This window comes from Vanellus vanellus (genome assembly GCF_965231255.1).
Source record: "Vanellus vanellus genome assembly, chromosome: 22".
Classification (NCBI taxonomy): domain Eukaryota; kingdom Metazoa; phylum Chordata; class Aves; order Charadriiformes; family Charadriidae; genus Vanellus; species Vanellus vanellus.
This window is the reverse complement of record NC_138927.1, coordinates 8,389,397-8,401,293: the sequence shown is the minus strand read 5'-3', so window position 1 is coordinate 8,401,293 and position 11,897 is coordinate 8,389,397. Positions and strand designations below refer to the sequence as shown.

The 11,897-nt window shown below is 48.3% G+C and overlaps 1 protein-coding gene across 1 annotated transcript; it reads left to right on the top strand.

The window, feature by feature from the left end:
• The first annotated feature begins 2,583 nt into the window (after nucleotides 1-2,583).
• Nucleotides 2,584-11,357, top strand: SF3A3 (splicing factor 3a subunit 3). Its single transcript, XM_082494329.1, has 17 exons — nucleotides 2,584-2,712; nucleotides 2,804-2,851; nucleotides 3,015-3,067; nucleotides 3,578-3,683; nucleotides 4,151-4,223; nucleotides 5,086-5,177; nucleotides 5,620-5,702; nucleotides 6,087-6,225; nucleotides 6,569-6,637; nucleotides 6,989-7,056; nucleotides 7,409-7,516; nucleotides 7,837-7,906; nucleotides 8,638-8,802; nucleotides 8,917-9,027; nucleotides 9,482-9,572; nucleotides 10,404-10,459; nucleotides 11,059-11,357. Exons 1-17 carry the CDS (start codon nucleotides 2,617-2,619, stop codon nucleotides 11,134-11,136), a joined length of 1,506 nt encoding a protein of 501 aa, XP_082350455.1. The 5' UTR covers nucleotides 2,584-2,616; the 3' UTR covers nucleotides 11,137-11,357.
• The last annotated feature ends 540 nt before the right edge of the window (nucleotides 11,358-11,897 follow it).

The following is an 11,897-nucleotide window of genomic DNA, read 5'->3' as shown; positions in this document are numbered from 1 at the left end:
CAGCGTATGGGTGCACGGCTGAAGGATGCTGTGAGGGGCAGAGATGCTGTATGGCTGCGGGATGGGGTGTTGTCTGCACGCTCTGCACTTGCATGGGGGGTATGAGTGAGTTTTGGAGCAGTTGTCCATGGTTACGGGGACTTCATCACATGTGCTACTGGGCTGAATGCTGTGCTGTTTCCAGGAGATGTCAAGGCTGTTTCAAAGTGCATGCAGTTGCATTTTTGCACACATAACACTACAGAAAGCATCCATGCTAGCAGTGTTTGGAACAGGACTTTTGGGTATCTATTTAGCTTTCCCCTCCTCCATTCCCCTTTCTCCCACCTTCTGACACCAGCCCAGCGCATTCCCACCCCTCACGACTGCCCCGAGGCTGCTGCCTGCTGAGATGGGAATGGTTTCACAAGTGTCTCCTGCTTTTAACTTTGCCTTCTCCACTTTGCTGTTGCCCCTCGAGAAAGGTCATTGTGCCTCCAAGGCTGGGGTCAGTCCTGATCCCAAATCCAGTGCCAGCATCCTGGGGCAGTCTGTGCCACCAAATATGGCCAGCGCTCGGGTGAGCCGCAGGCAGGCCTGGAGGGGCTTGGAAGGCAGCCATGCGGAGGGCTGCTGCCCGCAGAACCCCCTGGGCGCTGTGCCCAGCCAGGCTGGGCTGCTGCAGTGCTGGGGTCCAGCCGCTGCCACCGAGGGACAGGCAGGACTCCTGGCAGGCAGGGAGGCAGGCAGGGCTGTGCAGCATCGCAGCTCTCCTGGGCATGCGGCTCTCCCTCCTCTCACAGCAGTGACTGCCGCACACCCACCCCAGCTCTCTGCACAGCCTGGACAGCATGCGCCCAGCTGCTCCAGATAAAACAGCATTTTCTTGGTGACTGCTAACTATTTGAGAACAATTTAAGCTAATGGCCTCTTACAACACGACACTTTCCGCTCTGATTTACTAGGAAGCATAAGCAGCCACCAGGGTGGCAACCCCTTCATCTGCTAAAAGCTGTCTGGAGGGCCTTGTGCGTGCAGCCAGCCCTGCTTCTGGCCACGGGGGATTGCCTGCCCCTTGCTGGGGTTCCCTCTCCAGCCCCTTTTCTCTCTCACTGTCAGACTTGTGTCCCCTCCTGCAGAGAGGGCAGCTCTGGGGTACCTGGGAGGCGAGGGGGGCCACTGCTGCCACGTCTGCCACCAGTCCCCCGCTCCCAGGCTGACACACGCAGCCTCTCGGCAAGACACCCTCTCCCCCAGCCATCACCCCAGGGAGCCGTGCTCCACGGCAGAGGGGTCCAGCGGTGGAGTGGAGGCACGGGCCACAAACACCCACCCGGACAGGGCTCTGAGGTCCTGGCCAGCACATCCCTGGGGCCTCAGCAGTGATGGACACAGAGTGTGCCACCATGCCTGTGCCAGAGCAGGATGTCAAGCTTGTTAATAACAGCACTGGTGGAAACGGTGGAAAAAGGGGTGCTGGGGAGCTTTGCAAGCCGCTCTGTGGGCTCCGGTGCCCAGATTCTGTCCAGGTCATGCTGTCGGCACCTTTGGTTTTCTGGCACTTACACGATGATCTGCCTCTCCCAGGCAACAGAATGATAAAATAGCCGCTCGCAGCTGAGGCACTGGGGAGCTGAGACCGCAGAAATGCCAGGACCTGCTCCAAGGGGACTCCCGCTCCTCGGGCCTCCTGTGACGCGGGCTTCGGCCCAAGCGCTGCCTCCCCCTTCCTCTGGCCCTGCCGCCGCTCCTGCGGTGTGGTGGGTGGGTACTGCTGCCATCTTCAGGCCCGTGACTTCCTCCAGCATCTGCTGTGGGCACTGGAACACCTCTCCCGTGGGCCTCGGTCGCTGGTGCTGCTCTCTTGAGCGGGCAGATGGGACTGAACCCAGCTGTTCCTTTGGGCGCACCGCCGGGCGGGAGCTCTCCCGTGCCTTATCGCTGCGCCCGGAGCTGCGGCGCTGTCACAGGAACGAATGCCAGCGGCAGAAATCCCGTCCCTCTGCCCCCCGTCCGCACAGGAACCACCGGGGCCGCCCCCAGCCCGCTGCGGGCTCCCGTGCGGCGCCTGTGCAGAGGAGGCGCACGTCCCCGCCCGCGCCGAGGGACAGCTCGGCCCTACGAGGGCCGCCCGCGCCCGCTCCCCGCCCCGCACCGGGCAGCTCCGGCGGCACCGGGCCGGTTTTCCACGCGCCGCCGGGCGCGCCCAAAGCCTCCAGCACCGGAGGGCTCCGCTGAGCCGCCGCCGTGCTGGCCAGGACCCGGCGGCTCGCCGTGAGGGTGCCCAGAGGAAACGGCCTGGTCGCGCCCGGGTGACGAGGGACCCGTCGGCCTGCGGCGGCTCCGGGCCGCAGGGGCCGGGCCGGGCCGGGCCCGCCTCCCGCCGGCAGCCCCGAGGCGGCCGAGGCCGCGCCACTGCGGCCCGGCCCCGGCAGTGGGCCCGGGCCCGGCCCCGCGACCCCGGGCACCGGGGCGGCACCGGGACCGCCCCCGGCCCGCCCCGCCCCACGGCCGCCGCCGGGCCGGAACCTTCCGCGCCGGGCGCGTGCTGGGCCGGAGCCTCGCGGCCGGGCGCAGGCGGGACCGGAAGAGCAGGACCGGAAGGGCGGAGCGGCGGCGGCCGGTCGGCGGGGCAAGATGGAGACCATCCTGGAGCAGCAGCGGCGCTACCATGAGGAGCGGGAGCGGCTCATGGACGTGATGGTGAAGGAGATGCTCACCAAGAAGTCCACGGTGCGCCCGGGGACGCGGGGGACGGGGACGCGGACGGGGACGGACAGCGGCCGGGCCCGGGCCCGTGTTAACTCCGTTCCTCTCCCCACAGCTCCGCGACCAGATCAACTCGGACCACCGGACGCGGGCCATGCAGGACGTGAGTGCGCCGGGGCCGCGGGCGGGCGGGGGGTGGGGGCCCCGGCAGGCCTGGGGTGGGCCCGGAGCCGCGCGGGGCGGGTAAGCCGCAGCCGGGGCGGAGCGGGCCTCGTCCCTCCCGGGTGACGGCCCTTGCGGCACTTGGGCTTGCTCTTGTCTTGTAGAGGTACATGGAGGTGAGCGGCAACCTGAGGGACTTGTACGACGACAAAGACGGGTAAGTGCTTGCACAAAACCTCGTCTGGTGTGCGCCCCTGAGTGCCTGCCGAATGTGGTAGCTCAGGGGGACCCTTGGGGGGGGTGTGTGTGTCTTGTGAGTCAGTTGCAAATCCATGAGGAGAAATGCTGATAAGTGAGACCAGGAGTCAGGTTTTGGAGACTAAACCTGCCAGAGCAGGACCCAGGTTGGACATTGGATGCATACATGCTGGATAAACACCTGTGGGTTGTTTTGGTTTTTTTTCGTTTGAGTCACGGGGGGAGGCCCTGAGTTGCCTTGAATGTTTGTAAGTGGAGGTGACTGCACATTCAGTGGGAGAGGTGACCTGGAGCCTCAGACTGTAAGCCTGGCAGACTGCGAGGTCCGATGTGACTTTCTGGGGTTTGCAGTCAGCCTTAATGGAGCTTCATGTCATCAAAATGCAGCACTAGACCTGGAAAAAGGTTGTAGTAGTGTCAGTGTGTTTTCCTTTCCACTTGTAATCTATTGTTTTTCATGAACTCGTAGCTTACGGAAAGAAGAACTCAGTGCCATTTCAGGGCCAAATGAATTTGCAGAATTCTACAACAGACTGAAACAAATTAAGGAATTTCACCGGAAGCACCCAAATGAGGTAAGTAGTTATCTACTTCATAAAAAAAGGTGATTTGTGGTCTGTTGGACCTCATCTGTACAATAAACAGTCCTTTTTTTCCTAGTTTAGTTGCCTTAATATGCAAGTGTTAAATACACTAAAATATCACTTGAGAAAAGAAATGTTCGAGGTTAGGCAGTGCTTCAGAAGCACTACAGAGCTGTATGAATATGAGAGGATGCAGGATGTATTCTGTGTGTTCTCTGCTTGCTGTGTGTTAGCTGAGGAACGTCCTTCTGCTGAGCTGGCGTTGGTCTTGCCTGTTTCATGCTGGCTAAAGTCAGACCTTTTTTCTTTGTGCAAAAGTAATGGTGAAGAAATGCATTGGATACCTTTTTAGTTAGCAGTTTTATTGTTTGCAACCTATTGTGATTTTTAGATCAATTAATCTGGGTCATTAGCTGAAGTAATATTTTTTTTTCTGTAATTTCTGTGTGTTCTTGAAGATCTGTGTTCCGATGTCAGTGGAGTTTGAGGAACTGCTGAAGGCCAGAGACAACCCAAGTGAAGAAGCTCAAAGTAAGTTTGTTGTTTTTTTCTGAGGCCAGTTTAAGTGAAAGTGTGGTGCTTGTTTGAGAGGCATTATTTAATGAGTTGTTTGATCTGTTTTGCACATTTCAGAGTTCCACCTCCCTTTTACTAAATGACTTTTGAAAATTCTTCTTTTACCATTTAACTTCTAAACTGCAGCCCCCTGGAATATTCCACCGTAGTGGTGCCCCTCTTTGGGGAATGTCCCAGTGCGCTTACACGCAGCAGCAGTCAGGTGTCTGATCAATGAGTATCCCAATTCATGGAATCATAGAACAATCTGGGTTGGAAAGGACCTTAAATATCATCCAGTTCCAACCCCCCTGTCACAGGTGGGGACACCTCCTGCCAGCCCACATTGCTCCAAGCCCTGTCCAACCTGGCCTTGAACACCTCCAGGGATGGGGCAGACACAGCTTCTCTGGGCAATCTGCACCAGGGGCTCACCACCCTCACAGCCAAGAATTTCTTCCTAATATCTCATCTAAATCTCCCCTCTTTCAGTGTACAACCATTTCCCCTTGTCCTATGACTCTCCTCCCTGATAAGAGTCCCTCCCCAGCTTTCCTGCAGCCCCTTTAGGGACTGTAAGGGGCTCTAAGGTCTCCCTGGAGCCTTCTCTTCTCCAGGCTGAACAACCCCAACTCTCTCAGCCTCTCCTCCCAGCAGAGGGGATCCAGCCCTCGCAGCATCTCTGGGGCCTCCTCTGGGTTGGAGGATGTTTACATTATAAACATCTTCCTTGAGCATAAATTAGTCCACAGTTAATCCTTTTCAAGTTCTAAAGTACGTGTATAATAAGTAGGGAAGATTAAGCTTGTACTAAAGCTCTTCATGGTCTTTCCTACAGATCTGGTGGAGTTCACAGATGAGGAAGGGTATGGACGATACTTAGATCTGCATGACTGTTACCTCAAGTACATTAACCTAAAATCATCAGAGGTAAGCGGCTGCATGTGTCTGGGAAACTTCAGTGTTTAAAGCCGAGGGGTTTTTCTTTGGTTGGTTCATGGTTACTTGTTGTTTGGTTTTCTTCTTACATAAATAAATTTATTTCCAAATAGCTATCTCAGAGTCACTTTGCACATACAGCCTGACAGCATCTGAATTCTGAATGCTGCTTTATGACTCTCCTCTTTTGTTCTCTTCAGTTGATATCTCTCTATTGTTAATGTAATGATGGCCTTGTAAAAAGTGTCTGTTTTCTGCTACGAAGTACTGATAAGTGTCTAAGGCAATGTGTTAGTGCACAGAGAACTCCATGCCTCTGCACTCCCGAATAATGGCATGAGGTAGTGCTTTTCTTCTGGTCCAGTAACTGGAAACTGGATGTTAATTTGGCTGCATGCATCTAAAGTCTGACTTAAACTTTTTTTATTCTTAGAAATTGGATTATATCACTTACTTATCCACATTTGACCAACTCTTTGATATTCCCAAGGAGAGAAAAAATGCTGAATATAAGAGGTGAGCCTTTTTGCCTACCTGCTGCTTTTATGGTAATTGATGAGAAGGAATTTGCTTCTTAAGTGTACAGCTGCTAAGGATATAGTTAACAGTCAAACTTAACTCATGTGAATTGGGTCACTGAGCTATAGTAACGCAGTCGTGTGTCTGAGCCCTGAAAAAACGTGTTGTGCAGCAAAAGTGTGGGAAGCCACATTCTGCTCTGTGGAAGGACCTTACTTTATCCTTGTAACTGCTGCATCTAGAAATAGTGTGTTGAACACTGTCATAATCTTGATGACTTCCCTTTGAAGTACTAGAGGGTAACTGCTTTCCAAAGATACAATTAGAGAAATATGTTAAAGGTTGATATCGAATTACCTGTGCTTGTGATTACTCTGCCAGGTACCTTGAAATGCTTCTTGAGTACCTACAGGATTACACAGATCGAGTGAAACCATTACTGGACCAGAATGAACTTTTTGGGAAAATTCAGACTGAGTTTGAGAAGAAGTGGGAAAATGGAACATTCCCTGGCTGGCCGGTGAGCAGTTGTTATGCCCATGTGAATGCTTCTGTATTTCTGATAGGTTTTCTGTGAATCATTTGTGTAAAGTCATCGCTAAGGTTAAGTCTAATAGCAAGGTGTGTAGTTGTGTATCTCAAAGATGCAATTTAGTGCTAACTTGAATTTGAAAACCAACATAACAGGTTGGAAACAAACCTTTGTTAAGGTTTGCTTATTTTGTATCTTTTCTGTTCCATTGCTCAGTTTAGTGAGAGATTTTTCTCTGTGAAATGAACTGCTTTTCTTGAGGTCAGAATATTATATTGCATGAAATGTTGTGGGATGTCACAAAGATCTTGCATGTGGTTTTTCTTGGCAGAAAGAGACCAGCAGTGCGCTCACTCATGCTGGAGCCCACCTGGATCTCTCAGCATTTTCCTCTTGGGAGGTATGTTTGCAGTGCTCTGCACTTAGTGCTAAATTTTGAGCAGGTGGAAGCTTATTAATTTTGATTTTTTTCATAATTTTACTTGCTGTACTTTCACTTCTGACTCTGTGCTCTCCAAGTAAAACTTTTATTATGCTGATGACTTAATTTCCCCCATTAGGGTGATGTAACTTGAAAGATCGGGTTAGATTTCTCACAGTCCTCATTTTCCACTGAGGAGTGGTGCACCCTTGACAGTCCTTTATTGAATGTTGTTTGTTTGTGGTTTTTTTATGATTTAAAATGGACATACATCCATATTGTATTTGCTTAATAGCTTCTCTCTTATTGTGATTTACTTTAATTGAACAGGAATTGGCTTCCCTGGGACTGGATAGATTAAAATCAGCTTTACTGGCCTTGGGACTAAAATGTGGCGGGTGAGGTGCAGTCTTTTTATAGTTCCTTTTCAGTTTTTGAGGTCTTCCTGTCTTGCATTCCTTTATGGGATACTTGTTTTGTTGTCTCTATTGTACAAGAATTACTTTAATGATGTATTAAGACAAAACATTTAGAACCAATCAGCGGATACTGCGGTCTACTGTTTTGAACAGTGTCCTGTACTGAAATCTCTTATATAGAAGAATTTGGCTTAAAGAATGAAGACAAAGATAATAGGAAATCTCACGATCTCTTAAAAATTAAATTTAGAATTTTGTTGCATGAATTCAAATAGTTCTCTGGAAATGTAAAACTATGGTTTAGACTCATCTCCTCTCTGCATCTCCATAGGACTCTGGAAGAGCGTGCTCAGAGACTTTTTAGCACTAAAGGCAAATCCCTAGAAGCGCTTGATCCTTCCTTGTTTGCTAAGAATCCAAAGACAAAAGGAAGCAAAAGGTGAGTTCCTAAAGGTCATTCTCAGGTTGGTGGTGTTATCTTCACTTGAATGAGAAGTATTCTGTAGTCATCACTCTTGTATAGTCATGGCAGAGATTCTGGGAGTATTAGAAGCTGTTCATGTTGGACCAAATAATCCTGAATCAAATGGAAGATATCAGAGCTGAATGGTTTGTGTGCAGTTTAGTTTACACAAGCTGCTTGGTACTTGTTCTGTTTTCTTGCTGTATACAGGTCAAATTTGCCTTTAGAAGTTCAGTGTACACATGATGTTTGCAGTTCTGGAATGGACTTCATAAAGCTTCTTTATCTATTTCCAGAGACACTGAAAGAAATAAAGATCTCGCATTCCTGGAAGCTCAGATTTATGAGTATGTAGAAGTTCTTGGGGTAAGGATTTTATTTTGTCTTTGAGCTTTTTATTTCAGTGCTGTCAAATAGTGACTGGAAGGTCATCCACGTCTTTACCCTGTGCTTTCACAGGCGTCATGCTCAGAAGAGTTATTTTAATGTCCAGAGTTGTAATGTTTTAAAGTGCATGTTAGCAGATAGCTTTTTCTGTCAGTAAGTAGAATATGATGGATTACATTTATATTTCCATTAGCTAATTATTTGACAGGCTTTTGTGAACAGACCGAGATACAGAGGCTACATGTTCCCCTGGAGAAGTCTGTCTTGTCCCCGTCCCCCCCCCCCCCCCTTTTTTTTTCCCGCCCTTTTCTTCTAGGCACCACTTCAATGTAGATAATTTCTATTTTATGCCTAAGTCACAGGGTATTGCAAACCTTTACTTGTTCTGCCTTGACGCTTGCCTTAAGTCCTTGCTTTGGTCTGGGGTGTTTGCTTTTAGCAGGGTTGCCGTTGCTGTTAGCTTGTTATCTTGGAAGTGCTAATGGTTGTACAAGTTTTTCATTCTTTCAAACTAGGAAATGTTATACTAAAAACTTAAGTTGTTGGGCTAAATAAAACGAGAGTTCTCTGTTTCATACTGGTCTTCCATTCTCCTGCATCTGCACGTTGAGGAAGTGTTTCACGCTGCAAGAGTTTGCCCTTATTTTCTTGCTGTCCTGTTGTGTGAACAGTTCCTTCTCTTTTCTCATATTCCTTCTCTGTTTCTCTAGGAACAGAGACACCTCACTCACGAGAATGTACAGCGTAAGCAAGCACGGACAGGGGAAGAGAGGGAGGAAGAGGAGGAAGAGCAGATCAGTGAGAGTGAGAGTGAAGATGAAGAAAATGAAATCATTTATAATCCTAAAAATCTGCCTCTTGGTTGGGATGGCAAGGTAACTGAGATTGTCGGGTCTGGAAAAGTGGGAGGTGTCACTGACTCCACAGCACTCTTCTTCTTGAACCTGCCTTGCCGTTTGCCCTAATTGCTGTTTCTCTTTGCTTGTCAGCCAATCCCATACTGGCTATATAAATTGCATGGTTTAAACATCAACTACAATTGTGAGATTTGCGGTAACTACACCTACCGAGGGCCCAAAGCTTTTCAGCGCCACTTTGCAGTAAGTAATTTTTTGCTACAAAACCACCAGTACTATGTTCAGATAATCTGTATGATAAGTAACTAGTAAACAACTGGATGCCTGAGTGGCACTTCTTCCGCTTCTAAAATGTGGGTCTGGGCTGATGCTGCAGGGCCACGCGATTGGAACGACAAATCACATAGGGCATGATAAAATCTCTTCTGCGAGTTTCTTTACGGTCCCTTCTTGTTTGAACACTTAATTCCAGCATCCAGACCTGATTGGTGCAGAGTGCCTGTTGACTGCCAGTGTACTGTTACTGTCTAAAATACAGAAAAACTATTTTTATAGAGGTTTTTAGGACTGGTAGATTTGTATTTTGATAGTATTTGTTTCACCCTGTCCAGATGTAAGTATGTCTTTATAGTCTTTGGCATTGTAGATGAAGAGGCATTCCCCCTCACACACTGACCTCTTTGCCTCTTCTCCCCAGGAATGGCGACATGCTCATGGGATGAGGTGCCTGGGCATTCCCAACACTGCACACTTCGCCAATGTCACACAGATTGAGGATGCAGTCTCACGTAAGTAGTGATGGGCAGAACAGGGAACACAATAATATGTGTGTAAAACACAATAAGAATGCTCATGTTAGCTCTTGCCAAAAACTTGTCTTACCCTATGACCAGAGACCAGTTCCGGGAAAGAAGGTAAGAAACATGGTGCATGTGGGATGATCCTTCTTTGGACCCTCAGCTCTTAAAAGGAGAGTGGCTTTTTTCCTTTGTTGGATACCTGCAGGAGTAGGTGCTTGCTGGAATTGCCAGTGAAGTGTTCGTTTGTTGCAGGCTGGTTTGCCTGTGATGCTTTGTGTGCAAAATCTCAGCCAAGTGCAATGGGCCACCATTTCTTTAAGGCAGTGTGTTGCTACATCATCCCATGTAACTCTTGCTAAATTGATGTTCATCAACATCTTCATGTGGAAGCCAGAAAAACCTTCAGGAATGGTAGAGCCTATAGGCAGATTTTGAAAGCCTACAGTACTAAGGACTTACAGTGATGATAATTTCATGTGGCTAATCTGTGCTGATGTTTTGAAGAGGCTACCTCAGGCAGAGGTGGTTTGTTGAATCTGCCCCACTTAGGTTAACAGATACAGGTTATGGTTCCTGGAGGTACATTAATTCTTGCCTAAAAGAAACTAATCAGGTAAAGCCTTGATTTCCCAAACAAGCTACTATTAGCTTTGGAGCTGTATCTCTGAAGTAGTGTTTCTGGACCTTTGTCTCTTGTGTCTCATCCTGAATGATCACTTTAAAGCCTTGTTTGCTTTAGTTCTTGTGCCTTTCAGTAAACCGTACAGGGGGACAATATGTTTGTAATGGATATTAGATACTAAGACTTTGTATTTACAGTGTGGGCAAAGCTGAAACAACAGAAGGCTTCAGAGAGATGGCAGCCCGATACAGAGGTGAGATGTCACAGCGGCATTTGGATGTCTCTAGTCCTGTGTACAGAGAACCCCCCATTTACTTTGCCTGAACTGCCTTGCTCTGACGAAAGAATTTCTAAGAGAGTCCCCTGCATGCTGGAGAGATAAGCAGGAACCTACGCTGCTGGTTGCGCAGCTCCTGTTAGTGGTGATGTATGAGAAGCACTTGTGTTGTATTGGAAAGTAATTCTGATGGGACAGACTCAGCCCTTTGTGTAAGAATCTTTTAATATGCTGCTTTATGGTGCCAGTGTCATCTTTGTTTTCTGAGAAGAAAAAGGAACTGTTGTGAGCAGTGTGTTCACTTATACTAGTGCCTTTTCTTACACTTCTATCTCAAACCATTTTTCAGCAGTATGCAGGGCAACTGTGGGAAATAGAGGCGGTAGTACAGCTTGTCATTATTTTGACTTTGAGCTCTTCTCATGGAGCCCGATTGATGGTAGATCCATACCTTCGTGTAGAGAGGTTCTGGGCAGGATGGTCGTGTTCAGCAGGCGCTGCTGGAGCAAAATTCAAATGCTGTAGTACAACCTGGGTTGTGTCCAGGTGTCTCTAAACTGTTCATTCCATTCTAGGAGGAATACGAGGATTCCAGTGGGAACGTGGTGAATAAAAAGACCTATGAAGACTTGAAACGTCAAGGGCTGCTGTAGCTTTTCCCAAGTGAAGGATTTCACATCTGAAAAACAAGTGGAGATGTGTCAGCAGCTCTGACTCTTCTTCAGTTCCTGGATTTTCTATGTGCATGAATATAGATTTCAAGGATACTTTATAGAATCACTTTCTAGTAAGCCCCTTGTGAAAAGCAGACTTGTGACGTTATTTTATATTAAAAAAAAAAACCAAACTTGAAAAATAAACTGGTTTTAATTTAGGAAGTGCTGAGAAACTTGTCTCCTTTCATATGCTGGAAGGAAGAGATTTGATTACGATATTTTAAAAATGCTTTTTATGTAGTTCGAATTGTCAGAAACAATTGCTTCTTATTCCCATTCTGATGGAAATTTTTGTGATGAGGATTGACTGTCTGTAAAGCACATGTGAACATGGCATGCTGACAACGAGCAATGGTCCTATACTATGTTTTGCTGTAAGCATATGTTTGTCTTTGGGCTCCTTTGCAAAACAAATTTCTTTGGGTTCCATTGCTGCTTATACCTCAGGTCTGTCTCCCTGTGGAGGTTTGGCTACTGGGATTTTTTCAGGGCATTAATAACAGATCTTGATTTAGGTTGGTCTGTAGGGGCAGTTTGTGACAATTTCTCCAGCGCCGTGCTGGTCCTCGTGCCCCCTCCAGCCCCTCAGGTGGGGTTTCATTTTGGTGTAGAGTTGGCTTGTGTGACATCTCTGACCTCAAAAAGACCCTTTCTTTGTTGTTGCTGTGCAGGGCCATTTGCATATCCAGGTGCTGTGG